Source organism: Diaporthe citri, assembly GCF_014595645.1.
Source record: "Diaporthe citri strain NFHF-8-4 chromosome Unknown scaffold_4, whole genome shotgun sequence".
Lineage (NCBI taxonomy): Eukaryota > Fungi > Ascomycota > Sordariomycetes > Diaporthales > Diaporthaceae > Diaporthe > Diaporthe citri.
This window is the reverse complement of record NW_025064849.1, coordinates 2,897,119-2,924,164: the sequence shown is the minus strand read 5'-3', so window position 1 is coordinate 2,924,164 and position 27,046 is coordinate 2,897,119. Positions and strand designations below refer to the sequence as shown.

The window sequence follows — 27,046 nt, the reverse complement described above, 5'->3', positions numbered from 1 at the left end:
TGGGAAGCAGCAGCAGGGACTAGGACTGGGACTGGGCCAGGAACAGGGAGGAAAAGTACGGGTGCGGATGGTGTTAAGCGGCTAACGAGCACGAGGTAAAGGCGGCAGGTGGATGAATGGGGCACGAGCGCGGGACTACCTTGCACTACTCGGATAATGCATTGTATGTATGCCAGCCAGAGGACCCATGTCCTCATGACTGCATCAGTACCTGGTTATGCCAGCGGCAGCGCAGGCATTACCTTTGAAGACCTGCTCGGGGAGCAGTCACCTAGTTGTCGGACACAGTCATCCGGATGAGGCGAACCTGTTCCCACGATCCGTCGTCGTCACGAGACAATTCTAGCCCCTGCAGAACACATGAGACTGAAGGCAGCTACGTGTAGGGTTAGATAAGATGGATCTTGACGTCCTGAGCATTACATTATTTCTACGGAAAGTTCTAGGTCCCTATCCTGGAGCACGATCTCAAGAGAGCGGGGCTGAAATGATTGTATTTCAAGCAGACCCGAGGGTCGTCAACACTCAGACACATGTTGGGACAGGAGAGCCAGGGACAGGACTAAGTCCTCCTTGAAAGTGCCTCTGGGCCCTTTTCACATCCGTGAAAATAGCCCTGGAAAGACAAGACTGCGACGATTCAGAAAAGATAGACAGGCCTGTAACTTGGTTGACTGCCTAAGCAGATCCTGAACAGGCTGACCGGCCTGCACATTTTCCAACAGCCCGGACGTAGGCTCGGTCGTGAGGAAGTAGCAAACCGATGCTATTTCTGGCCGGTTGATCCAAGGAACCTCGCAATAGTATTGACACAAGTTATGTACACCCCACCTTGCGCATAACGCCTATTTCTTGGGCTCCTCCTTCTTCTCCTCCGGCTTGGGCGTCGGGAGCTTGAAGCTCTCGGGCTTTCTGTCAATACCCGTCCCCACCGGCTCCCACACGCTCGAGCCGCCCTCAAAGTCCCGGAATGCTTGTGTCAGCTCCAGAGGCTCCGTCACGATTCTCTTCTTCTCCTCGTCATACCGGATCTCCGTGTATCCCGTCACCGGGAAATCCTTCCTCAGCGGGTGACCCTCGAATCCGTAGTCGGTCATGATGCGCCGCAGATCAGGATGGCCGACAAAGAAGACCCCCATAAGATCGTATGCCTCGCGCTCGTACCAGTTGGCGCCCTCGTACAGGCTCGTGATGGACGGCACGGGGGAAGCCTCGTCGGCATACGTCTTGACGCGGATCCGGCTGTTGTGGCGGATCGAGAGCAGATTGTACACGACCTCGAAGCGCTGGTCTCGCGTGGGGAAATCGACGGCGGTGATATCGCTGACTTGCGTGAACTCGGCGGCGGTGTTGTCTGCAGAGGCAAGGAAGAGAATGTTAGCAATGGGCCGCGACGCCGCCGACAGACTAGCAGTAAGCACTTGAGCATGACGACATACACTTGAGGAAAGAGAAGACTGGAATGACGCCGGACGGTGAGATGTAGATAGTCAACTCATCCTTCCAGACGGAGAACTGTTGGATGTACTTGGGCAGGACGCCCATCAGCCAGGCGCCGTATCTGTGCAGGTTGTCGGCCTTGGACTGGTATTTGTCGGCAGGGTTGACGATGGGCGCCTCGAGGGAGCCGAGCTTCTCTCGTTCTGCTGTCCGGAAGTTCTTGGCATCTTTGGGGAGCTTGACGGCGTAGGAGCCGACGCCGGCGCGCGCGGTGGCGGAGAAGCATCGCGCAGCAGCAGCTTCGCTCTGGACGGATGGCTTTGCCGGTCGCAGGGCTTGGGCCAACGCCCGGCTCCTGCAGAGCTTGCTGGCCATTCTGGACGGTGTTCGGGGGTTGTTGGGAGGTCAATTGACGGCTGGAGGACCTTCCCGGCTTGGTCAAATGTGCCCCTCGGTGTCGAGCGGCTGGGCTGGGGTTGGCTGGAGCTTGGGGAGTGGTGATGTCGTTCACGGGCCGAGACTGGGAGAATGGGAGCGATGATTAAAGCAACGCCGCCAATTCGCTGCAGCCGGAGAGACGCTCGAGCGAGTCAGGTGATCTCTCACGTGCGGCCTATGCTTGGACTGTATCACCCAGCAAGGCGTTGAATGTCTCTGTTGCTGCGTCGTTGATGTGGATTAAGGTAACGAAGACAAAATCCACTGTTAAAATCTCGATAGTCGAAGCTACGAAGGCTACTGCAAAGGCGTAGGGAACCTGTTCGTCAGAAGGGAGGCAGGATGTACAGTACAGCAGGTTCGCCGAGTCGCTCCTGCAGCAGCCAGCGGTTTCCAGGCAGGGGATCGGTCCTGGCTGGGCACCGAAACGTTGCTGACTGTACCGTGCCGCACCGTACCGTCCCCTGGGACTGTGCCACAACACTGTACTCTGGCCTCTCGTCTCCGGTGCAACCTGCTCATTGGTTCCTTGGAACTGGGGTGAGGCTAGTCCTGGCTGGGCACTAGCGCCCTTCCGACCGTCTGTGCTCCTTCCACCTTGGCCCGTGGCGTGGAAGGCTTTGATGCCAACCACGACTGAACTTCCTGCTACTGCTTTTCCTCTTCATCAGCCATCCCATCAGTATCAACCCGCCCCCTCCCTCTCTTCCTCTCCAGGCGCGTCGTTGCAGCTGCCACACTCGACATTTACACACGGTCCATCTGACCCGTCTTAATCATTGCATTTAATCGTCTGATTTGGACTGCCTCTCGAGACCTGGCTTAGGCAACCCCCTGCCGACCTTTACCCGAGTTGCGTTGCGTTCTGTCTCGTCACTGTGACAGCCCTGGCATCCTCGCCTTCACTACAAACGACCCTTTCGTCGCGCAACGCCGTCGTCTTGCAATCCCAGCAACGATCGACACAGCCAAACACTTGCTGTGGCTCTGATTATCAGTCATGGCACCTCAAGATCAGTACCTCGATGATGAGGAGGAGACCTGGTAAGCACCTTTTCGCCAGACATCCCATCCCATTCGCCCTTCCCTCCAACCTGTGCTGCAAGATACTGTCCACCAAGCTGGGCCCATCTTCTTGCACTTATTAACATGCCTTAGCCCTCTCTGCATCGAGGAGTTTGACCTCTCTGACAAGAACTTTCGACCTTGTCCCTGTGGATACCAGGTGAGCTTTAGCTGTCAGGTCCTCACGGCGTTGGGTTCCTCTGGCTGACTCAACTTCTCCGCATCTAGGTGTGCCAGTTCTGCTTTCACAACATCAAAAACAATATAAACGGTCTCTGCCCCGCCTGCCGACGACCTTACGACGAGAAAACAATACAGTACAAGGCCGTCACAGCCGAAGAGTTGGTCGCACAGCGCATCTTTCCTACCACGGTGCTTTACTGACAGTACACAGGCAAGCCGAGTTCCGCGCCAGGCAACAGACAAGCAAAAAGAAACGCGCCGAATTACAAGGCCAAAAAGAGATACAAAGGCGCGATACCGAGAAGGATGCGCGCAAGAACCTGGTCGGCATACGCGTCGTTCAAAAGAACCTTGTCTACGTCACCGGCCTGACCCCTACCGTACGAGAGGACGAGCTACTCAAGACCCTTCGACAACCCCAATTCTTTGGGCAGTATGGCAACATTCAGAAGATTTCGATTAGCAACCGGAAGACTCAAGACGGCCACAACCAGTCCCTGGGAATCTATGTCACTTTCGAGAAAAAGGAGGATGCCCAGCGCTGTATCCAAGCAGTCAACGGCTCCCAGAACGGCGAACGAATCCTCAAGGCCCAGCTCGGCACGACCAAGTACTGTTCCGCTTGGCTTCGATACGAGCAGTGCAACAACCGTCAATGCATGTTTTTGCACGAACTCGGCGACGAGGAAGATAGCTATACCAGACAGGATCTTTCGTCGTTGAATAGCATGCAGACGCAGAGACCGTATGGCGGCGGCAACTCTTCACGGTCAGCGTCTCGACAACAAGGGCCCCCTTCACAGTCGCATCAAGTACCTCAGCCTATGGTTCGCACCTCTAGCAAAGACGGATCAGAGAGCGGGGATGCTCCGGCTTTGCCAGCCTCAGCGAACTGGGCCCGCAGCCAACAGCAGCGTAGCCGGCGCGGCAGTCATGCAACCAGCGGTGCAGCGTCGAGCCCGGCCGTGTCCATGTCGTTGCCCGCAACAACCGAAGCGACCGAGGTGGAGGCCGTGGAAGCTGCGCCTCAAGAGCCGCCCCAGGAGCATCCGGAAGCACAGCCCGAACCTCCTGCCGCAGAAGCATCGAATGATTCTCTGGTTGCCGAGCCGCCAGAGCCGAAGAACCCCTGGGATACCGCACTTGTTGGAATCTTGAAGTCCTTGGGTGGCGCAGAGCTCAAGCTGCGACCTGTCACGCCCGACAACACCATACCGCCTCTATTTGACCCTCGAGGAGGCGAGCGACGGCTGGCAATGCGAGACGAGGAGGAGCGCCAACTTAATGGAGAGCAAGAGCAACAGCAAATTGAACCAGTGGAACCACTCGAGCCCGAGGGAGAGCCCGAAAGCGGAAGCTTGGCTTTGGGGGGTGAGCCGGAGGAGCGCGATCAGAGTCGCGAAACGCATACTTTTGAGCAGCGTCGGTCGATCGCCCAGGTACCTATCCAGCGTACCAATACGGAAGGCTTGTTTGGCCCCAATGTTGGCTCCAGTTTCACCCAAGGTGCAGCCAACGTTGCCACAATCGGCAACCGCACCTTGACTCCACAGCAGCAAACCTACATGCGCCCGCAAGCCAGCTTTGCGGATAGCATGCCACCTGGTATCAACGCCTCTCAGTCAGCGCTGTTCCAGGGACAGGGTCAGGGCCATAGCCGGCAGACATCGCGCTATAGCTTCGCCAACGAAAATCAACCCTCGGCCAACACCGTGAAGCTTGCTACGAACCCTCGTCTCATGGCGCAGCAGCAGGCTTCCATGATGCCCTCAACTTTCCACTCGCAGCCGAGCGGCCAGTACTACTCCTCATCCTCTATGCCTGGTCCTCCACCAGGGCTCAAGTCCACGGGAACACCCCCGAGCATGTTTGGCCAGGGCAACGCGTTTGGCAGCTCTGGATTCGGCGCGAAGGACTCTAACGAGGTTCTTCAAAATCTGATTAGGACTCGAGCTGGTGGAGTCGGCCAGGGCCATGATGCTAACAAGCGTGAGTACATATTTCCTTCATTTCCCAACCAGTACCCACCTTCCTCCTCCTCCACCCCAGCTCCTGCTACCGCCGGCTTCATGGGAGCGCTCTATAACGGAGCATACCAAGATCTCGGTGCCAAGCAGAAGAAGAAGGGGAAGAAGCACAGGCACGCTAACACTTCCTCCTCTGGGGGGAGTGGCTTAGTAGATCTTGCGGACCCGAGCATCCTGCAGGGCGAGAATCCAGCATCATCAACAGAGCAATGCCGGGGTCGGATCGGGGCTGTTTGGAGGCCAGGCCCAAGGTGGGTACAACCCCAACATGTTGTACAACTCGCAGCCGCAATATCGGGGTTGGTAGGCGGGACACGTTCCCGTCTTCCTCTTCGCCTCGGTCATGCACGAAACCTTTTCCTTTTTCCTCTTTCAATGTCTGGAACGATATTCTGTACGCTTTGTAATGCAGGCGTTTTCGGCTTGCAAGGGAACGGGCACAGGGCAGCACGACGGACCATGGACAGTGCGGTTTTGACTGCTTTCTGAGTTTGAGCGAGCATCGCGAAACGCCGGCCGCTCACGGGTCGCAGGCCGGCGGGATTTGCAAAGGCGTCACGTTGCATTTGGAAAAAACAAGAGGAGTTGAAGGCAGTCTCCAAGGAGACCTATCCTCGAAAGGCGTTATCTCACAGGATTGGCACCCTACACACAACTTCCACATACTTCGAGCTCAGGGTTACGTCAGGCAAGCCATCTCGTCCTCCTCAAGGTCACCTATGTACGTTAACATCACGTGCCCAGTTTCCGGTCCACAACTCCGGGGCTGATGCGGCATGAATTCCTGGGGATAATAGAGAAAATCTTCTTTGCCAACAATAACGTGCCTCACTTGCTTCTCAAGAACCTGCCGGGATCGCCTAGATGGAAGCCGTGACCAACCTTGAGCCTTCTTGTATATAATTACTCTTGGGGGTGTCGTCGTGCTGCCTTGTGGCGTTCCTTTCGCTGCCTCACCCCGCCATATGATTCAGAATAGACAGAGAGGGGAAGCCATGTGCTAACTGCCCTTCTCTTATAGATGAGGACGATCCGTTCCTGAACGACGCCACCAACATCGTCGACGCCCTCGTGTCCGATGATCCGGTTGACGAAGAGACTTCGGCAACAGCGGATGCGTTCCAGACGTTCGTTGTGCCCACAGCTCCGGCCGTCCCGCCTCCTGGCTTGGGCTTCATGGCTCACGGTCATCCTCCGCGAACCGCGACGCCCCTACAAGCGCCCCCGGGACTTGTTGGCCCTGCAATTGCCCCACCTGGGGGCCTGCTCTCCAACAACACCCCTAGCCCTGTTGTTCCGCTCAAGCCAGCATCTGCATCTCCTGCTTCGGCTGCTGGCTCCGCGAGTGCGAGCAAGAAAGGAGCTGAGCCGGCCACGGGAGCTCAGGCCAAGAAGAACATCAAGGCACTCGCCCTCGACAGTGGCTTGTCTATGGAGATTGCTTCCCAGGCGAGCACGTCCGCCAAGGGCAAGAAACCAGTGCTTCAGGATGAGGACTTCCCGGCTTTAGAATCTGCTAAGCCTGTGTCTCGAACCTCGACACCTGCGCCAGCGAAGGCCCCCTCTATCAAGACTCCGATGGTTGCGAAAAAGGTCCAAGCCGAGACCCCAAAGTCTGCTACAACACCTGCTGCAAGCGAGACTCCCACCCAGCTTGCATCTGCGCCGAAGGTCGAGAGGAAGGCTGAGAGGAAGGTTGTGCCGGGGGTTCTAAATATTGCGGCCGCGACCAAAGCAGCTGCGGCAAAGTCCAATCCTCCCTCCGCTGTGACATCGGCCGTGGAGAAAGCGGACGAATCAGCGTTCCCGGCGTTGCCAACGCCAAGTTCGGTCTCCGTATCCTCGCCTGCTACCCGAGTGCCGAAAACTTTGCGAGTTGTCTCGACGCCGAAGGCAGAGACGCCTCCGTCTATGTCCGCCGGGGCTGCTGCGCCTGTGTCTCTCCGTCATGCTTTCAGCACTTTGCAGCGGCCAGAGACTCCAGGCAGTGCAGATGTCTCAGATACGGCGTCCATTCTATCAGCATCGGCATCCGCTTCTCGGACGAACTCTCCACCGCCTGGTCCTTCGCGAGTCGGCTCAGCCGCTGTTCGAAACACAACCAAGAGTCAGCAACGCAAAGCGAGGAAAGATGCGACAAAGAAAGAAGCGGCTGCGATATCAGTCCAGACGAAGCCGGAACCGGAAGTTGTGATTGCACCCATCGTTGGTCGCAAGAAGAAGCAGAAGAAGCAGCCAAAACACAGACGTTGACCAAGGACGCGACCCCGCCAGTGGAGAGTCGCCCTCAGTCACCTGGCCCAGCAGAAAGGCCCGTCGAGAAGGAGGGCAAGCTCGCAGCCGAGGAGAAAGTTTCTACCTATCGCCAGGCCGTTAACGAATCTATGAGCTTGGAAGAGCCGCTGATCCCTCGATCAAGGCGGAAGGAAGGTAATGCCTCTTCCACTGGCGAGGTCTCGAAACCAGTGACAGACAGGCCGATTCCTCCACCGGCTGCTATTCTCCATGAGCTCGCATCTGCTGGCTGGATCTCAGATGTTGACGCGCTTGGCCTTTTGAAGGGCATCACAAGCACCTCTCACCGCTCTGAGCAGTACACGCCTGTCGTGCCCAAGGATGGCTTGACCGAGATCAAGTCTATGCTTAGTGACGAGGACCAGCAGGCCCTCCTCTCTGGCAAGCCCGTGCACAAAATTATCGATGGCTCGCGCGTTTTGCTTACACCCAACGGCAACTGCGTGCGCAACCTGACTGCCGCCGAGGAGCAACGCTACCTCGAATTGCTGGCGGAACTCGCTGCGAAGGTCGGTGATCCGGCAACGTATGTTCACACACGTCACGAAGCCGGCAACGGCTTCAGCGTGGTTAAGGGTCGCGCCGTCGCCAATGGCACGCCGAGCTACTTCCCTCAAGGGCCAGGAACCGCTACTGCTGACGGTCTGCGTCTACCTGCGGTCTCAGACCCAATGCAGAAGATGACCCGCGAGGAGGCCCTCGCCAACATCAACCAGTCGATCCTGCCGCGTCTCAACCTTGGCACGGCAAATTTGAACACGCTCGCGGCCGTCACTGATCCCAAGCATTCCCTCAACACTTCACCTGGCGCAGGTCAGAACAACAATGCCCCTCAGACCCCGCCTTTGTCCAAGCAGGATCTGGCCAACGCAACCAACGCACTCAACTCGCTTGCTCCGTTGATTCTCAATTTCGCATCCTCCGGGTCGCCATCGTCCACTGCCGCGCTGGCTGCCGAGCTCACGGGCCAGTCTGCGGGCTCAAGCCTGGCGAAGCTCGACCCGGCAGATGAGTTCTCGGGCATGGCGAACACCATGACAGCGACGCCATCGATGCCGTCGCTGGCGTCATCGGTGGCAGGCAAGAGCGGTAACGTGGGCGGGTCGTCGAGCGCGCTAGCCAACTTCCCGATGATGAGCGTCGAGGACATGGAGCAGGCGTTCACGCTCGCCAAGAAGGAGGCCGAGAAGATGGAGAAGAGCCTGAACCAGGTGATTAAGAAGAACCCGGAAGCTGCTCTCCCTGTCGAGCTCCGGCGTGGGCGGTGGACATTGACTAGTCGGCGGCCCCGCGACCTGGGCGACAACGTCTTCAAATGCGCCCAAGACATCTTCTGGTACCGCCAGTACCACCGCTGACAACAAGGCAACGCGCCTCCGGAGACGCGAGCTGCTACAGCGTGGCATTGCGAGAGTCGGGCTAGCTGCGTCCCGCGCCGTCGGATTCGACGAGCTGCGGTTTGGCGGCGTCCTCGGCGTGAGCTGCGGATTTGCGCTGCGAGCGACTGTCGCTGCGGTCTGTATGTTCAGCGTCGTGGTGGCAATGTGGATGGTCACGGTGGTCGTGGGGATTTACAGGTTTGGGGCGTGGACAGTGAGGGCCTTGGTGGCCCTTCTCGACTGGGTCGGGGCCACGTACTAAGCTCTAGCTCTGCTGTGACTCGACTGGGCAGCGATAGCTGTGGGCGAGTAATGCAAGGTGCGAAGGAAATTAGGGAGAGAGATGTGATCTGCCCGAAGGCCTTGGATGAATGGGTCAGCCTGGTTTATGGGATTTATGGGCACGGCGAAGTGTGTTCCGAGCACGATACTGACGAGATCGAATTTTGAGAAGACATGTGGGCGAAGAGGTCTGCCTACATGCAAGGGCCCACGATCGCGTCTGCAGACGAGTAATATGCGTGGCATTGAAGACGCAAGGGCAGGTTAGCCTAGCGAAAGGGCACACCCTGACGGCACTCGAGTGCTGTTGTACAATTATGGTTACGATGTACTGATAGGGAAGGGAGTCGGACACATTGCGGTTGACTTTTACGAGACGGCATCATGATGGCGAGCATGGATCACATTGCATGGATATGGCATGGCATTGCACACGGCATTGCTCGGATAGAGCTAGATAGCAAGCTATGGCACGTTAGAGGGGCTGGCATGTCCTTTCTCACGATCGGGAGGACCTAAAACTGCACATATCATGTGTAAATAGGCATTCTTGCCTTGTACAATTCGCATAGAGTCTTCAGGGCTCGGTCAATCAGAGAATCTCACATACGAACTGCAAGTGCCTCTTTCAAGTGATGGTCCTGTCAATTGTGGTAGCATGCTGCCTGAGTCACTTCGCTATCGTCACATTACAATCCTGCTATTCACTTAACCCTTGCCATGCGTAGCAGATTGGTAGCGTCAAAACAAGCCTCTCGATCAGCCCGTAAAAAGACCGCAGTGACATGATAACTGGTGGGGGGACTCCAGCCCATCTTCGTCGGCCTGGCTGAAATCTTTCGTGTTTCCTGACCCCAGCCCCCTGTCAACATCCGCCTCCAGGAGAGTGTCAACAGCGCCCACGCAGCATCGTTGCAGGTCCTAGCTTCTCATCACTTCTTCTCCTCATTCTCCTTCTTCTCAGTCTCCTTTCCACTATGGTCGCTGGTGACTATCTTGGGTACGGTGTCGGTCTGCGGGCTGTTTACAGCATTCAGCCTCACGTCTATGCTCTGAGATGTCGCTGGGAGACTTACGTTTCCGGGACCTCGGATGTCTCTTTGGGTTCTTGGCCAGGCATTATGTTTGTCTTTGAGGATACGTTTGATTCTTGTATGATCAATTCTGCTGGTTTCAAGTTTGTGGATGTCAAATTTGTCGATAGGGAGCAAGCAGGAAACCAGTCCGGGACTTGAGCCTCCTTTATATAGGTCTATTTCGTGTCTGACAGGATAGTCGAAGTGACCACCGTTTGCGTGCCGACATGCTCAGTCAGGCTTTTCTTTGCAGGTGCTTGCTTTCTTCAGAAGATAGTGACCAACACAAGCTTGGCTGTCACGCAGGTGGACGAGACAAGGAGCAAATTTGATTTATAATCGCCTGTGGACCAACGCAGCTGGACTTTCGGACGGGTGGTAATCACTTGGTACTGAGCGCATAACAATTGCTGTGTGCTGGGTCATGGAGACCTTTAATTCACACGAAGTCGCTCTTTGTGATAGTAGTCCTCTAGTTGAGGAATCCTTAACGCGTGGAAACTGAAAAGATGAGTAGTGTGACCGATTCTATAGAGCTCTCTTACTCCCGCCGACCTACTCCTTTCTATTCTCATTTTCCATGACACGGCTCTTGATGTGGAACATGGTCATCTTGATGACACCCTCCATTCCCCTTAGCAAGTGTATGTTGTTCTTAAATGTGTCAGTCTCTCGGAACTGCATATGAGCATCAATGCTCGGCCATCCGATCATCAAGTTCAGGAGGCTTCCCTCATGGCCCTCTTCGCCATCACGGACGGGGAAGTCATTCTCAACGCCCCGGCCGACGTTGACAGCCTGGATGACAGGATGCTCGCTGAGGACGTCTGCAAACTGCTGGAGCTGCTTGGCGGCCGCGTCATAGGCCTCCTGCGATATGTCCGACGGCAACCAGACCAGGAGGACCTCGGTCACAGGGGCCCTCAGGGCAGTGTGTGGGTAGGGTGACAGGTTGAGGTGCTTTGTGAAATGGTGACCGCCGAGGATCTTGGGGAAATCCTTGACGATGTCCTTTCCAAATCTGGGTGCCCATGGTCAGCGACGAGCACTCCAGGGCATCTGCACGGGCCCTGTGGCACCTACTCTTCAGCGAACTTCTCGTGCTCTTCCACCGAGGCAAAGTCGAAGAAACCCCAGAGATTGGCAGGGTTTTCAACTTCGGTGCCCCAGAACACCCTGTATGGGCCAGTCGGCTGGCTAGTTACGCCCTTCCATATCGACAGCAGAATCTGGCCTTCCGGGGTGCTGTCATCCATGACATCAATTCCCGGCTTGACAATACTGCATCCTGCCTCTGTGACGACCATGTTGAATTGTGGTAGCGAACTTGGATGGTTCGGTAGAAGCGAGGTATTGAGAGAGAGTGAACGTAGAAGAGTCGGGCTAGGTTGTTTTAGCCTAAGAAATCTCGTGTGAGTCGTGACTATCCCAAGATATATGTGGTCGAGACTCTGCTGCCTGAAGCACAAATGAAGTTAGACTGCTCGGGTGGTGAGACTGGATATCCTTTGCCTCCTCTATTTATGCGATTGCCTAGAGCACATCGGCAAGGACCGTGTGGTCAGAGTGGGGAGACGTTGAGCCGAAGAGGGGCGAGTCTTGGTGAGACTGGACGAAGCGAGTACCTGCCACTAGATGTGACGGACAAACCCTGAACTCCGGCTCGATTGAGTAGGCTCTACATGTCTAAATACGTCGTCTCATTCCCAATCCGAGGAGAGGTCCCCTTCTGCTGGAATGAGTGTTGAGACTCGAGAGTAGATGGGGTGTATTGGGAAGTACCTATGTACCTGCATGATTTGTCATCGAAGTGGTGCCCACGTGCGGACGCGAAGCGCGCCGATGATGTATGCCCGTCCCTTCCACTCGATACACGGTATCGCTGCTTGGCCGTGATGGAGCGAGCCGTTGCTTACTGGCGCAATCATGGAGCGCTCTTATACTGATCCTTTTCATGCTTGCCTCCCATGTTGATTGATCACTATTGATAAGTCTTTGCTCTGGCCTGCGAAACCGCCCTGCGCCGACGCGATGGCTAGACGTCGAGGGGCAGCGTCCACGGGCGTCGCCCGCCGAGCCGAAGCTGCGCAGAGAGCGGCCCGCGCATCGCCTCGAACTACTAGGAGTACTCGATCATCAATGAACCAGCCCGACGGCGACGCCCTCGTCCCTGGCGTCTACAGGCAGATGCTGCGCGAGTCTGGGGCCCTGCCCAACCGCATGACGTCAGAAGACGCCGAGCGGCCTCTGAAAAGGCGGCGCACCGGTCGACAGACTGCCCCAGAAAGCCCCACGTCTCAGGATCACAAGGCCGATCGACGTGTGGTCGGCGGTTCCCCGACTGGGCGAGCGAATATCAAGTCGATTGTCGAAGAGCTTAAGAGCGAAGACGACGACGACGAAGACATCGAGTTTGAGGATGTCGATATACCCAAGCCGACCGTGCAGACCACCTATCGCGAGTCGAGTGACGAAGAATCCGAAGAGGACGCCCAGTTCGAGGATGTAGACTTCAGTGCAGTCTTTGCGAACAATGATCAGGCTCCTGAACAACAAGAGAAGACGCTTGAGCTCAACCTCACTGCGGCCAAGGAGGCCCTGGCTCCCTCGAGGCGCGCCGCGGATCGCAGGAAACCTATTACCAAGGAAGAGAAGGAACAACGTGTTGAAATACATAAAGCACACATACTGTGTCTGCTAGCACATGTCGAGAAGAGAAATCACTGGTGCAACGACCCAGTGGTGCAGGAAAACCTACGGCCTCTACTCACGGCCAAGATTGTACACTGGCTCAATCCAGAGCCGCATTTGACTCAGTTTGGCCGGACCGAGTCCCTCAAAAAAGGCCTGCAGATGATTATGGAGAAGTTTCAGCAGAGGTTTACAATCAATGAAATCGGCCTGCGAAGGGCTCTATGGGCCGAAGACGAGAAGCAGCTGGAAAATGTGTGTGTGCCTGTTCTACGGTCTGTGATATTTGCGTTCCAGTCGGCATGCTGACCCAACCCACAGTATGGACTCCCTGATGAGATAGATACTTGTCTGGAAAAGTCCGACTTCCGCAAGGCTGCCAAACGCATGAACGGCTCGAGAGATGTCGGCTCTCAACTGTTTTGCGCGCTGCTGAGGGCTGCTGGCGTAGAGACCCGCCTTGTCTGCTCGCTGCAGCCTCTGTCCTTTGTCACCGGCGGCCCTACATTGCCAAAACCTCGCCAGGCCAAAACACCTTCCAGACCAACCCCGGCCAGGGTTGAGGCTACACGAACAGAGCCAACTCCATCTGCCGCGATTCCGTCCCCTCGTGCTCGTCTTGGCCATCCAAACGCTGCCGCATATATCGTCCCGGAGATTTCCGCACCCCCAACGACTGTCCCGCCCCGAACCCCACCGAGGCAACCTGCAACCCTCCGTGAATCTGAATATCCGGTGTACTGGGTCGAGGTACTTGACGCAGCCCATCAAAAATGGCAGCCCGTGGATGCCCTCGTAACATACACCATGTTTCGCGCTAACAAACTTGAACCACCCGCCGCGGACCGTGGAAACTGCCTTAGCTACGTTGTTGCCTTTGAAGAGGACGGTTCCGGAAAAGACGTGACGCGACGATACGCCAAGGCATACAATGCCAAAACAAGACGCTTGCGTGTCGATGGACCGTTGGTTCCCGAAGACGATGGGAAGAAGTGGTGGCGCAAAGTCATGCGCCGCTACAAGCAGCCCGGAGCTCGAAGCGATCTAGATCAGATCGAGAACAACGAGCTCAGCGGCATGGAGGCAAGGGAGCCGATGCCGCGTAACGTGGCGGACTTCAAGAACCATCCCGTGTATGCGCTCGAACGGCACATGCGGCGGCACGAAGTCCTCGCGCCAGACGCACCGGTCGTCGGTACGGTCGGAGCGGGCAGCAAAGGCCCCCTGGAAAAGATCTACCGGCGGCGGGATGTACGCGCCGCGAAGAGCGTTGACAAATGGTACCGCCTGGGCAGGGAGATCAAGCCTGGGGAGGAACCGGTCAAGGTCCTGCCAAGGCGGAAAAGGCCCCAGAGAGGGGGCAGGAGGGCAGTTGATGACGATCAGGACGACAGCAGCAGCGACGACCCTGTCCTCGGGCCCAGCCCGTCCAAGGGCATACCGATCTTCACCTTTGACCAGACGTCGCTCTACGTCCCGCCGCCCGTGGTCGCCGGCCGCATCCCAAAGAACAAGTTCGGGAACCTCGATCTCTACGTGCCTAGCATGGTGCCTGCCGGCGGCGCGCATGTCTCCCATCCACGCGCGGGACACGCTGCCCACATCCTGGGCGTGGACTACGCGCCCGCGCTGATGGGGTTTGACTGGAGGGGCCGGAAGGGCACGGCTGTGTACAACGGTGTCGTCGTACCTGCCGAGGCGGAGGAGGGCGTGAGAGCTGTCATTGATGGGTTCGAGGACCTTGAGGTGATGCTGGAGGAGGAGAAGAGGAGCCGAAGGGCCCTGGCGACATGGAAGAGGCTGCTGAGGGGGCTGCGGATCCGGAAGAGCGTCTTCGGGGACGAGGATGTATTTGATGAGTCCATTCCCTTGGAAGACTTCCCTGTGGATGAGGAGATGGGCGATGACGATTCGGATCAATATGCTGGGGGATTTGAACCTGATTACCAGCAGGCAGGTGGCTTTGAGCCCGGTAGTTTCGAGGCAGGCGGCTTTGAGCCGGGTGGCTTTGAGCCAGGTGGATTTGAACCAGGTGGATTTGAACCAGGAGGTTTCGAGTCAAGTGGGTTTGAGCCCGGCGGGTTCGAGCCTGATGGCTCCAGCGTCGACGTCAAGGGTAAAGGCAGGGCCACAGATACTGGTCCCGGACATTATTCAGTGCAGATGTCTGAGGACAACGGGAATGTCCCCCGCAGGCAACGTGTAAGGAGACGCGTGCTGGAAAGCGATGACGAGGATGGGGAACACGAGCAGAACACGGAGACACCAGCGGAGGAAACACAGCCCGGCGACACCAACACACCCCCAAGATCACCGGCCGCCGAACCAGGCGGCTTCGAGATCGACCCAGCTGTGCCGGGTCCTCCTCCGCCGACGGAGGAAACTGAGGCCGTGACAGCTGCTAGCGAGGCTGTCGTCGAGGCTGTGCAACAAGACGCCGGACCGGGCGGCTCTGAGGTAGATGAGGATCATGGAGCTGTTCTTGACACCGCCAGCGCTGAGGCGGCGACAGCGCAAAAGCACGATGGCCCGGCTGACGTGCGTGATGCGGCGGAACGGCGCCAACAAGGTAGCGGCGAGGACACTGATCTGGACGATGCCCCTAGCGATGTCACGGAGGAGATGTATATGGACGAAGATGGATCTCTGATCGAGTGATCATACGGGATGGTTTTGGTGGTTGCTGCGATGCCCTGTCGGGGAAAGCCAGCTTCAGACAGATGTTTCAATTATATACATTCGATACCCCCAGAAAGTCGCTGAGCTTAGAATTTACGATTGTTGTGCAATGTGGCCGAGTAAATGAATTTGATAAATGCTCTTCATTTAGTGGCAGAAAAGCCGACAATGTGCGACGAGCAGACGAGTTGGATGGGTTCAGCTTTCGGTCAGGCTGTTAACCTCATAACAAGGTATTAGCTCATGCTGCTAGCTTAACTTCTCAAGGAAAGTATCTATCGTCGTGATGGAATCTCGACGCATGTGCTCCCCGGATCAGCCCAACCTACTCCCCAACCAGCGCGCCGCGATCTCCTCGCCCTGCCCGCCCAGGCCGAACCCGCCTGCTGCCTTCTCACCAGCCCCAACGTCGTGGACCTGCACCCTCCTCAGAGCCTCGGTGTCCCAGCCGGCGAACTCGACGTCCCACTTTGCGCGCTCGCGCAGCTCGTACAGGTTGACGCTGCGGCGCATGAGGCCGGCCAGCCCCAGCGCCTGGGCCCCGAAGTTGTTCTCGGCGCCCTTGAGCCGCTTCCACAGCGCCAGGCGCCGCCGCTGACCCTGGACGGAGCCCGGGACCGTCGGGCCCGGCGGGGGCGTGGTGTGCATGAGGAGGGTGTCTGGTATTTTCAGGGAGGATGCGCGCGGGGGGAAGGCCACGTAGCCCCTGCGCGGGGGCTTGGGGTCGGGCGCGAGGCTGCTGTCGGCCGAGGAGCTGGTGTCTGTGTTTGTGTCCTCTGTCCCCGTGTCTATTCCTAGGTCTGTTTCTATGTCCTCGTAGGGTGTCGGCGGCGGCGGGTCTTCGGGGTCGGAGTAGACGTAGGCCTGGTCGTACGGGTCTTCGGCGCTCGATGTGCTGGTCAGTCCGGAGAGCTGGTCCACGGCGTCAATGAACCCTTGGGGCATGTTTGGCGATGAACGCTCTGTGAAGCTCGTGGGGACCAGCATGCCTGCCGTGTGGAAAAAGAGCACAGGGCTGGCGAAGGGGTCGAAGAGGTTGACGGGCTGGTCGAAGTGTGATGGCATGAGGTCTTTCATGAAGCGGATGTCTGTATCATTCCCATCCAAATTGTCTATGTCGAGCAGCTCGTCCAGCATGAGCTTGTTGTTGGGGTGGTCCGGGAGAAGGGTAGTCCAGTTGAAGATTCCATTGAACGCCAACAGGCCTCGTATAGCCATGGGCTGGTGTGTGTGAGACTCGGTCAGGGCCAGCGAGGAAGCCAGGCTGGCACCTAAATATGAGCCGTAGACATATACAGGCCGGCGCTGCAACCTGCTTCCGGTGGTTTCGTCGGGGGGCGGGGACAAATGTTCAATGAGGAACTCGTATGCAAACAGGGTATCATGGATGGGCGTAGGCCAGTGGAGAGGGGTCAACCTGGACAAGAGCTCAGCCGACTCGGCTTCGGTGGCGGGCTCGTTGGCTTCGACATGAGGCGTGGAGTCCTCTTGCGAGTTCGTCCACCGGTAGTGGATAGTAGCACTTGGGAAGCGGTGTAGGAAGCCGGGCAGGTAGCTGTCTACATGGTCGATGTCTTGGACCGGAAAAGGCGGCAAGTTGATGATCAGAGGGGATGAGACTGGATGTTTCATGACATTGTGGAGGCTGAGACCATGTCAGCGTTGGACGAGCGAGAAGAGGACAGGCACGAGGAGAAGAAAGAGAGAAACAAGCTGGCAGACCTGACGATGACATGGCCAGCCGAGGCGCAAGGGACCCGGAAGTGGTCGGTGTGAGGTGTCCTAAGTCTAGCTGTGCTACTGAGGCACCTCAATCCGTTCAGCCGTACGGCCTTGAGAGAGGACCTGATGAGACACGTCGGCGACGGAGGCCATACTGGCATCGTCTTCAGCCAGGACGAGCCTTCTTGACGTCGAGGCTGTCTATGTTGTGTTGCCTTGAGCGCGCGACAAGGCTTGTTATGATACGCTGACAATTCGGCGAGACTGCGAGGCTGCCGTCCGGAACATCGGGCTCGGGCTGGGGCAATGCAGTCAAACGTGGGCCTGGAGAGGGTTGTCTCTGAAGGCTGCGAGATGCGACCGAGAGACAAGACAAGCTTTGTGGGGTGACGATCTTGGTGAGGGTCCACTGCAGCTGTGTGGCCCAGACAGGGCTAGTCCACTGGGCTGTCAAGGAGCTGACCTGCATCTCGGGGCTGGGCAAGGGCCCCCTGTGCTTCGCGATGGCGAACTGCTAACGCCCTCCACCTGAAATACCCCAAACAACAACAGCTAAACTACGTGCTGGTGGTTGTGCTTCCCCATTCCGCATGAACCGGCTATCGACGTCATTTCCTGCGCTACAAAGATAAGGGCCGTTTCTCGGTCACTGGACTACCAATTTCCTGGAAGCGCCATCGTATCTGCATGTGGGCTTCATGTCCCAAGGACAATGACTTTCTCAACCCAGCTCTCCCACACCTCCTGCTCCTGTGTTCTCGGGTGACATTCGCACAGCTCACTGCAGAATGCAACCAGGGATCACTGCCATAAATAAGGTTCGAAATCGTCAACCTGCCAAGAGGAACTGACTAAGGCCCTCCAACACTGTCGCCCCTTTCAGTCCCTCGCCGTCAACCCGCCGAATCCTCCAGTGTGGCACGCCCAACAGTGATGCCGTCGCTTGTCGTCTCGGTGACAAGGCCTTTGCTCCACACCAGAACATCCACCTCGTGACGGATCGACAAGGCGTCTGGCTCGCACAGCCACACCCGGGGCCAAGATGATGGCCGATAGTGGTGACCGGGTCGAGGACCACGTCGAGGCCTTCGACAGCCAGGAGTCACAGGCAACAAAGCAGGACAAGCCGCAGCAAGCGTCCGGAGGGGATCCAATCCACAACGATGAGGCTCATCTCGATCCCAGCCGGTGGTGGTTCGCCAGCTCCGCTTTTCCACTCATCGCTGGGACACTCGGGCCTGTCGCCAATGCCTTCAGCATATGCGCGCTGGTCCGACCCTGGAGGCAGAAGTTTCCTCCGGGGTCTGACCTCGACAAGGCTCAGTTTGTCACAGATCCCATCTGGTGCGTTGTCCCACCCACTCTGTCGCGTTTAGGTACGAGGATGCTGATATCCCTCTCAAGGCTCACCGTCATAAATGCGATTCAAGTGGCCATGGCCGTCATAGCGAATCTGGTTCTTCTACTCAATATGGCCAGGAAGATAAGGTTCTCAGTAGCACAGCCAATTACTATAGTCACCTGGTAAGAGCTGCCATCATGGAAACTTTTGTGTCTTTGCCCCAAGCACGCATCAAGCCCCTAACATGACCTAGGTATATATCCTCCATCTGTCTTGTGGCACTCAACGCAACAGCCGCTGGTCCACTTGTAGAACAGCCTGAAGATATATACATCTGGTCGCAGGCTTTTTACTATGGCATCTATGCTGCCTGCCTCTACTTCGTCTGCTCCTCGCTCATGGTGGTGACCTTTTGGGGAGCGATGAAGGGCCATTACTCCAAAGACTTTCAGTTGACGAATAGCCAGCGCACACTTATGCTACAAACAATCATGTTTCTCATGTACCTCCTCGTCGGCGCCCTTGTCTTCTCCACGATCGAAGGCTGGCCGTATCTAGATGCTGTATATTGGGCCGACGTTACACTCTTTACTGTCGGATTTGGTGACTTTTCAGCAGCAACTCCCCTCGGCCGCGCTCTTCTCTTTCCCTATGCCCTAATTGGCGTCATCAGCCTCGGTCTGGTCGTCGGCTCCATCCGGTCCCTTGTGCTAGAGCGTGGCCAGCGCCAATTGAGCGCAAGATTAATGGAGAAGAAGCGCAAAAGAACACTAAGGCGGATGGTGCGACGTGGCAAAGATGATATACTCATCCCCGTCACAGAAGAAGGAGACGACGACGACCCGGAGAGGAGCACCACCAGCCTTTCCGAGTACCAGCGCCGGAAGAGAGAGTTTGAACTGATGAGGAAGATACAGATGCGAGCAGAGCACCGAAGGCGATGGATGGCCATGGGGATCTCGACAACCGTATGGCTCCTACTCTGGCTCGTCGGTGCTGCAATCTTCCAGCAATCTGAGCTTCGATACCAAGGGTGGACCTACTTTGACGGTTTCTACTTTGCATTCGTCAGTCTGACCACCATTGGATATGGTGATGTCACTCCAATCTCGCCCGCCGGGAAGTCGTTCTTTGTCATCTGGTCCTTGCTAGCATTGCCTACCATGACCGTGCTCATTTCCAACGCGGGCGACACCGTTGTCAAATTCGTTCGGGAGGCAACAGACAAGCTGGGAACCGTTACAATTCTACCAGACGAGAAAGGGTTCAAAAAGGCCTTGAAGGAGATGATAGGGCCATTATCCTTGGGTCAAGTCTTTGGTGACGACAGCGATGTTGAGGAAAGCCCACCGGGAGGTCTCGGCTTCGCAGAAGAGCATGACGGTGAGACTGATGAGGAAGAAGGCACCAGCGACAAGTCTACGCGGTCGTTAGACAGGCGAGCCGAGAACGTCACTGACACCGGCACACGGAAAGATCCGGTCAGTGATGATGGAACACAGACACTTTCCGACGGCAAAGAAGGTAGAGACACGGGTGAAAAGCAAGGCCCGCTTACGGCGGGTGGCTCCCCCACTGAGGACACGGATCAACCCAAGTACGACATGCGCCGTGCATCCACGACACCAGTCCCTGCTCCCACCAGCAAGGGCCACCTAAGCTTCAAGGAGCCGCCAGGCCGTCCATCGTCGTCCAAGAACGGCAGCTCCGGCTTAGAGCGCTCTGTGAATTTGAACAGCAAGAGGGATCAGAATGACATCAGGTCACAAACCCTCAAGATGAGCCGCGCAGTGTCCATGCCGCGGACATCAGCCGAGATCCCCCGAGACGTACCTATGGACCCCCACGACTACCACCTGCTGCTGATTGACGAAATCAGCCGAGTGACGCAGCACCTCAAGTCCAAGCCCCCACGCAAGTACGACTTCCACGAGTGGGCCTGGTACCTGAAGCTCATCGGCGAGGACGAGAGCAGCGCGGACACGCACAAGAAGGCAGTTCCGAGGAGCAAGAGGAAGGGCAAGGACCAGGGCCAGGGAGCCGAGGGCGGCGCAAGAGATGAGCCCGAGAAGTTGCAGTGGAGTTGGGTTGGCAGCCGAAGCCCACTTATGGGGAGCCAGGAGGAGGCCGAGTGGATCTTGGAGAAGCTGGAGCAGAAGTTGGCGGGGGAGTTGAGGGCTGCCAGGGATGCTGCCAGGGAGAAGGCTTTCGACGGGCGACGATGGCCCCATGGGCTGTGATGCTCGGTTTTGTGGGAACTTATAATACCAGGGTTGAGAACGTCATTTGCGATCATCGAGTTGCGTGTTCGGGTACTTGGGAAGGTGGTTTGGATTTCTGGCTGGCGCTTTGGGTGCATTGCGCGGCATGTGTCTTGCATTTCCGGCGAGGGTGGGAAGGGCAATTCATCGATATGGGCAACTTGGGTAAGGTCATTGTGATCGTTTTGTCTGCTACCTTTGGGGCTTGGGTATGTATGCATGTGACCGAATTCACCTGCGAGGCTTGGGACTTGGCATTCTGTTGCATCATCCAAGGGAATGAAATCCTCCGTCGATTGCATGGGAGAATGGTCTTGAGGGACCAAATCTATACGTCAACAAGAACCGACTCCACGGCTGCCTCTCGGAATCCTCACAGTGCGCCATGGCCGGGACCAGCGAAAAGCCCCCCTCTGCACGGCGCCCGGATTCCTCAATGTAACGCGTGCTGTAACACGCGCAGGCACGAGTTGTTCTCTCCCAAGGCATCAGTGCTCGAAATCCCCCACACCGGCCCGTGGCCCCGGCCGCACGGCCGGGTTCGAACGTCGCACCCGCGGAATGGGGAAATCGGGGCGCCATGCACGCGGTCGAGGAGGAGGCCGGATGCGGGCCGGCGGGACTGGTCTGCAGCCTGTCGAGAACATCAACCGTGACCCCTTATCGTGCACTTTTGGCTTTGGATAATGTGTAAAATGGGTTTCTTGTGCGTGTGGCCTAGTGGGCTAATAATCAGATCTGATTTATATGGAATGCATTTGCCACTCTTGGGACACATCCTCGGAGACGCCGTGGTCGCGGTCATGGATCCAATTCAGCTGGCATTCGACTCTCTTCCGGACAAGCGCCTGGCCTCATCTACCTGCTTGTTTTTGGACCGGCCTCAGATGGTCGGTCGGTTGCCTACTCTGGCATGAAGTTTTCACCTCACACCCTCCTGGCCACCCCGACTGCTCTGGATGTCGTCGACGAGGCGAGTGCGCCCTGCTACTTCGCGAATGGCGACCAGGCTGAGGGCTATCACACATGCGACGTGAAATCGCCCGTGTCATCTTGCTGTCCGTCAGGGTACACCTGTTCGGGCAACGCCTTGTGCGTCTTGACGACCCCGTCGTCCCTCGGGCAGCCGGATTCGGCTCCAGGCACAGTTTCAAGGGGCGCCTGCACAGAGCCGCGGTGGAACGGGAATTCCTGCGGCGGCAACTGCTTGGGTAAGACCACCTGCCCACCCCTTGCTGTATTCCCCTTCCACCGGTGTCGCCTTTGCGTCGCCGTGCCCGGTGTGGAGGAGACGAGTCGAAGCAAGTGTCGTTTCTAACGTGAAGTGTCACCAGACTCGGAAGATGCGACAGGGGGAGCAGGCTGTCATCCAGTCGGTGACGGCGGAGGGGAGCGGGATTGTTGCGCAGGCGGTAACGCGCCGGGAAGCTGCATCTGCTCGAGTAACGTCGCCGAGGTAACCCTGGGGGAGGCAGAAGAGACCCAGATGATTCTCGGCAGGCGGGCAGCCCGTTTCTCAAAAACGACTTCGTATCCGGTCAGACCTAAGCAAGCCCGGCTCCATCACGCTTCGAAGACGGTTTCTCAGGGTGTCATATCGACTGAGGCAGGTTCTTCTGACATGTTCACGGGCCATTATAGTTCGTGGGTGAGGACTAGCTCATCCGTGGAGTCGGTCCCGTTGACCACCCCGTTGACGCCGCCGACATGGAGTGGAGACTGGTCGGAGAAGACTACGGGCGGCACGGAGGAGCTCTCGAAGTCGGCGACAACCTCACAGCCCGGCACTATCACCAGTCCAAGCATACCATCCACAGAAACACCAATGACAACAACCATATCGATCATAGCATCCTCCCTTATCCGCTCTTCCTCATCATCACCCTCATCCTCAACATCGGCCAGCATATCACCCTCAGTGCCCACAGTCGTTCCCATCTTCCCAGACGGGGCATCATCAGACGCGTCCCCCTCCCCCGAGGCCGCAACGTCCTCCCTGGCCACCAAGCTCGGCCTGGGCCTGGCCATCCCGCTCGTCGTGCTCGCCGTCGCGCTCCTCACGGCGTGCGTCTACCGGCGCCAGCGGCGCCTCCGGTACGCGCGGGCGCCGCCCTTTGACTTCAACGCCCCGGAGACGGCCCCCGTGAGCGCGGCCGATTTCGCCCCTGCCGCCGCCGATCATAGAGACCATCATCCCGCCCCCAGGAGAGGCGCCCAGCAGCAGACCTACCGGTCCAGGTCGGACTGGGGCGCGGGCGTGAACGCTGGCGCGTGGGCTGGGACCCGGACTGCGGCCTGGGGTGGTGGATGGTCATCGTACGATGACAGCCAAGTGGACTTTGTCGGCCGCTCACACGGAAACCAGGGGTATTACTACCCTGGAGGCCACGGAGTGCCAGTCTCATCGCCGGTGCCAGCGCCGGGCTACGAGGACCTCGGCAGCCCGTACGAGGACCGCGGGCACGCGCACCAGGTCCCCGTGGTCCAGGTCCACCGGCCGCAGTGGACGCCGGCCCCGGCGCGAGATCCGGAGGACCAGGGCCAGGGACTGGGACAGGGGCGACGGTTAGAACGGCCTCCGCGGCGGGATGTGGCCAGGGTGAGCCGCGGGCTGAGCGTCAATGAGGAAGTGAGCCCGCTGAGCTCCACGGGGAGCGGGATGCCGTATCCTCGGACGTCGGCCATTTCGGGCATGGGGTGGGAGGCAAATCCGCGGGTGTCACGAGGATAGGGGGGTGTTTTGGTCTGTTCATGGTGTTATGGATGATTAAGCGTTGATATTTCACCGTCTGGCAAGAAGGTAGTCTTTCTAAATATTCCTTTTTTGTCTATGGGACATCGACTGACCCGTGGGCCCGTGCCGATCGTGTGTATCATACTGCCTGTCAGGTATCTCAGATTGGTTTATAAAGGCCCAACTTGTTTATCCTGCGCATGCAATTTTTCCACATTCATTCGTGTGTGTGCTCTCTATGTGAAAAAAAAAAAACAACCCAAAAAGTAAAACGCCACAATGCACAAGCAAGGTCTTGTCTATTCGACATGGTCCGTAGCGTGCTTCGACTTGTCCTGGACGAACTCTGTCGGCATGCCGATGGGCCTGGTCTTTGCGAACTTGACGGTGGCCCAGATGGAGGGCGAGTCCTTGAACATCATGTCGATCTCCTCGAGGTTGCGGCCCATCGTCTCGGGGTAGAAGAAGTACACGGTGACGGGGATGCAGAAGCCGATGACGGCAAAAACGATATAGTACTGCCACCCGATGGTGTCAATCGCGACTGGGGTTATCATGACGATGACAAAGTTCCTATGTCATTTGTTAGGATTCTTTTGTTTCTGTGTTTACAAAAGCAGATTGGAGACTTTGCACTCACCAGAGCCAGTGGTTCGCCGTGGAGATGGAAGACATGGCCATGCGCAGGCGGATGGGCGCAACCTCGGTACAGTACAGGAAGTTGGCGCCGAGGAAGCCGATGGGCACGAATGTGTTGAAGAGATAGATGAAGACACCGGCGGCGATCTGGGCCGGCTGGTTCTCGGAGCCCATGGACGTGGTGATGGCCAGGGCAATCATGCAGGCGCACATGCCCGCTCCAGAGATCATGAAGACGGCACGGCGCCCGAGGCGGTCGATGGTGAAGAAGGCGATGAAGGACGACAGGAACTTCCAGGTCAGCGCGCCTCCAGTAAGGGCGCGGGCGTTCTCCGAGGACATTCCCAGGTTGGACTGGAAGATGATGGTTGCGTACACAGAGATGAGGTTGGTACCCCTGGGAGGTGTCAAAGTCAGCATGGTGTCACATTATATGTCTTGGAAACGAGGAATACTTACGACATCTGCTGGTAGAATTGCAGCAGCATGCAAAGACCGAACCGGTAAAGAAGCTTGTCCTCTCCCATAGAGAGCATGTCGGTCAACTTAACCTTGTGTCCGGTCTTCTCCTCGAGCGAGTATTCGATCCCCTGGAGCTCGGTCTGGACCTCAATGGCATCCAGTGGCTTGGCCCTGAAGGCAGCAATGACACGGCGGGCCTCCTCGGTCCTGTTCTTCATCACGAGCCATCGCGGCGACTCGGGCAGGAGGTAGATGCAAGCAATGATGACTGCCGAGAAGACAACAGCGATGGCGATCGGTGGGCGCCAGGTGACGGGGCCGGTCTTGAACTCAAAGAAGCCAAGGTTGATCCACGACTCGAGAGTGTAACCCATGCAGATGAAGAGCCCGTCGATGACGACGTGACGGCCACGGTTGCTGGCTCCCGCGGTCTCACTCTGCCAGACGGGGACGATGGAGCTGAGCTGGCCGACGCCGAAGCCCACCAGGATACGGCCGACGATGAGCTGTGCGAGGGAGAAGGCGGTCGCCTCCAGGATGATGCCGATGAGCGAGGCAACACCGGCGACGAAGATAACATTTCGGCGGCCGAACTTGTCGCCCGACCAGGAGCAGGACAGGGCGCCGATCATGGCGCCAATGACAAAGGTTGCGACGACGAAGCCCTGAAGCGTCGAGTGGGCGCTCTTCTCGCTGCCCGTGACGTTGATGGTGTCGATCTGAGGGAACGTCTTGGCCCAGTCCTCCATGGTGATCAGCCCACCCAAGCCAGCCTGGTTGTATCCGAAGCAGATGAAGGACGGCATCACGATGAAGAGTGTCTGCATCACCGTGAGCTTGTGGCCCATGGCGCCCATGAACTTGACGGGCCGCCCGGTGGTGGCGCTGCCGTCTGAGCTGGCCACATCCGCAGGGGGCGTGGCAGTCTCGGGGCTCGTGGCCTGCTCTGTGTCTTTTTCGAGAACCATGTTGTCTTTTTTTTTTTTTTTTTTTATGTTTTGTGTGTAGTTTGTTTCGGTAATTGGCGGGTATACTTGTTGCTCTCGTGTGTTCTCTTGGTGTTGCAAACTTCGTAATGCTTAAACTGTGGCGTGGCCTGAAGAGGGATGAAAAAAGCCAGATGGATACAAACAAACAATCAGCCCACCAGACGAAAGCGCAGCGTAGAAGCTTCCGGTTTGGTTGAGGATGAGATGGCTGAAGTCGTGGTGCTCCTTGCGACAGTCAAGGGAAAGAGCAACCTTTTTGTTGTTTGTTTCGAGGCCGATGACTGGAGAGGCGTCGAGGAGCGAAACCAGGCATAACCGAGGGAAGGGGGGGGGGGCCTTTTTCGAGAGGAAGGAGCAGATGGAACTACTCTATATAAACACCTACAAATGACACGAGATCGGATCTGTTGGACCCTGCCGTGTGAGTGCTGCTACTGTACACACTACTACTACATGTGTGGATCGTGGGAATATGCCCTGTCTTCGTCGGGAGGCAGGTACGTACTGTACATGATACAGACAGGTACATAGGTACACAGATAGCTTCATCAAGTAAATACGTGATTATCTAGTGTTGGCTGCAGGATAGGAATACCGCCGAGCTCGGTTGCAATGCTTGCAATGCTTGCAATGCTTGCAATGCTTGCAATGCTTGCAATGCCCGCGTCATTTTTCCAACAAGCCGGGGCCAGCCAGGGTCAGGCAAGCTACATGTCAGCGGAATCCACCCCAGAGCAGTCAGGTCCAGCCGACAATCCCTCGAGGGCTCACCAACAGTTCCCCAGGTCTCGCCTCCCCACAATAGGGATTGCCTGTCCAAAGGGCTGCCACCTGCCACCTGCCAGGGGCTCTGCGGGCTCCAAGCGCCCAAAAGGGCCCGAGGCTGTCTGCGACCTTGGCACGGCGGGGCCAAGCAGCCAAGCAATGCTTGTCTCCCCACACCATCCAGCCGGGACCGTCTCCATTTTCGCAATCACGCCTGGCACATGGTTGGCCCAGCCGTCTGCGCTGTGCCCGGGGCATGTTGCGCCCGGGTGGAGGAACTCCAGACTCTCAAGGGCTCCCATCTAGATTCTGTGGGGGGGGGGGGATGAGAACATTCGAACCCAACCGCGCAGGAAGATCCTGGGAGGCGACCTGCAACTGTCGGCCAAACTCCGAGGGCACGCGAGGGCAGATGTTGGCCGCCGGGTGGGGCTCACCAATCCCGTCGGCACATTTCCTAAGTCGAGACCGACGAGCCGCGCCCATGCTCGCCTGTTTCGCGCCCCAACGGTCTGACGGTGTCGACCGCCACGGCCCGGCCTTGCATGCGACTCCACGACGCCAGACCAGAAAAACT

The 27,046-nt window shown here is 57.4% G+C and overlaps 8 protein-coding genes across 8 annotated transcripts; 4 read left to right on the top strand and 4 right to left on the bottom strand.

Moving 5' to 3' along the window:
* Positions 1–845: 845 nt before the first annotated feature.
* INS49_009965 (uncharacterized protein) lies at positions 846–1,815 on the bottom strand (the record flags this gene model as incomplete). Its single annotated transcript, XM_043170692.1, has 2 exons — positions 846–1,354; positions 1,440–1,815. The coding sequence occupies 2 exons, from the start codon at positions 1,813–1,815 to the stop codon at positions 846–848; spliced, it is 885 nt and encodes a 294-aa protein (XP_043025257.1).
* Positions 1,816–2,878: 1,063 nt separating this feature from the next.
* INS49_009964 (uncharacterized protein) lies at positions 2,879–9,089 on the top strand (the record flags this gene model as incomplete). The annotated part of the gene is made up of 7 exons (XM_043170691.1): positions 2,879–2,922; positions 3,037–3,103; positions 3,172–3,284; positions 3,338–5,370; positions 6,175–7,358; positions 7,412–8,705; positions 8,728–9,089. The coding sequence occupies 7 exons, from the start codon at positions 2,879–2,881 to the stop codon at positions 9,087–9,089; spliced, it is 5,097 nt and encodes a 1,698-aa protein (XP_043025256.1).
* A 1,651-nt stretch (positions 9,090–10,740) lies between these two features.
* On the bottom strand, positions 10,741–11,492 carry INS49_009963 (uncharacterized protein; the record flags this gene model as incomplete). The annotated part of the gene is made up of 2 exons (XM_043170690.1): positions 10,741–11,206; positions 11,269–11,492. The coding sequence occupies 2 exons, from the start codon at positions 11,490–11,492 to the stop codon at positions 10,741–10,743; spliced, it is 690 nt and encodes a 229-aa protein (XP_043025255.1).
* A 724-nt stretch (positions 11,493–12,216) lies between these two features.
* Positions 12,217–15,534, top strand: INS49_009962 (uncharacterized protein; the record flags this gene model as incomplete). The annotated part of the gene is made up of 2 exons (XM_043170689.1): positions 12,217–13,131; positions 13,198–15,534. 2 exons carry the CDS (start codon positions 12,217–12,219, stop codon positions 15,532–15,534), a joined length of 3,252 nt encoding a protein of 1,083 aa, XP_043025254.1.
* Positions 15,535–15,870: 336 nt separating this feature from the next.
* Positions 15,871–17,187, bottom strand: INS49_009961 (uncharacterized protein; the record flags this gene model as incomplete). Its single annotated transcript, XM_043170688.1, has 1 exon — positions 15,871–17,187. The coding sequence occupies one exon, from the start codon at positions 17,185–17,187 to the stop codon at positions 15,871–15,873; it is 1,317 nt and encodes a 438-aa protein (XP_043025253.1).
* Positions 17,188–18,319: 1,132 nt separating this feature from the next.
* On the top strand, positions 18,320–20,859 carry INS49_009960 (uncharacterized protein; the record flags this gene model as incomplete). The annotated part of the gene is made up of 3 exons (XM_043170687.1): positions 18,320–18,621; positions 18,682–18,801; positions 18,873–20,859. The coding sequence occupies 3 exons, from the start codon at positions 18,320–18,322 to the stop codon at positions 20,857–20,859; spliced, it is 2,409 nt and encodes an 802-aa protein (XP_043025252.1).
* A 934-nt stretch (positions 20,860–21,793) lies between these two features.
* INS49_009959 (uncharacterized protein) lies at positions 21,794–23,611 on the top strand (the record flags this gene model as incomplete). Its single annotated transcript, XM_043170686.1, has 2 exons — positions 21,794–22,091; positions 22,215–23,611. The coding sequence occupies 2 exons, from the start codon at positions 21,794–21,796 to the stop codon at positions 23,609–23,611; spliced, it is 1,695 nt and encodes a 564-aa protein (XP_043025251.1).
* A 302-nt stretch (positions 23,612–23,913) lies between these two features.
* On the bottom strand, positions 23,914–25,683 carry INS49_009958 (uncharacterized protein; the record flags this gene model as incomplete). Its single annotated transcript, XM_043170685.1, has 3 exons — positions 23,914–24,187; positions 24,255–24,650; positions 24,713–25,683. 3 exons carry the CDS (start codon positions 25,681–25,683, stop codon positions 23,914–23,916), a joined length of 1,641 nt encoding a protein of 546 aa, XP_043025250.1.
* Between the last annotated feature and the right edge of the window lie 1,363 nt (positions 25,684–27,046).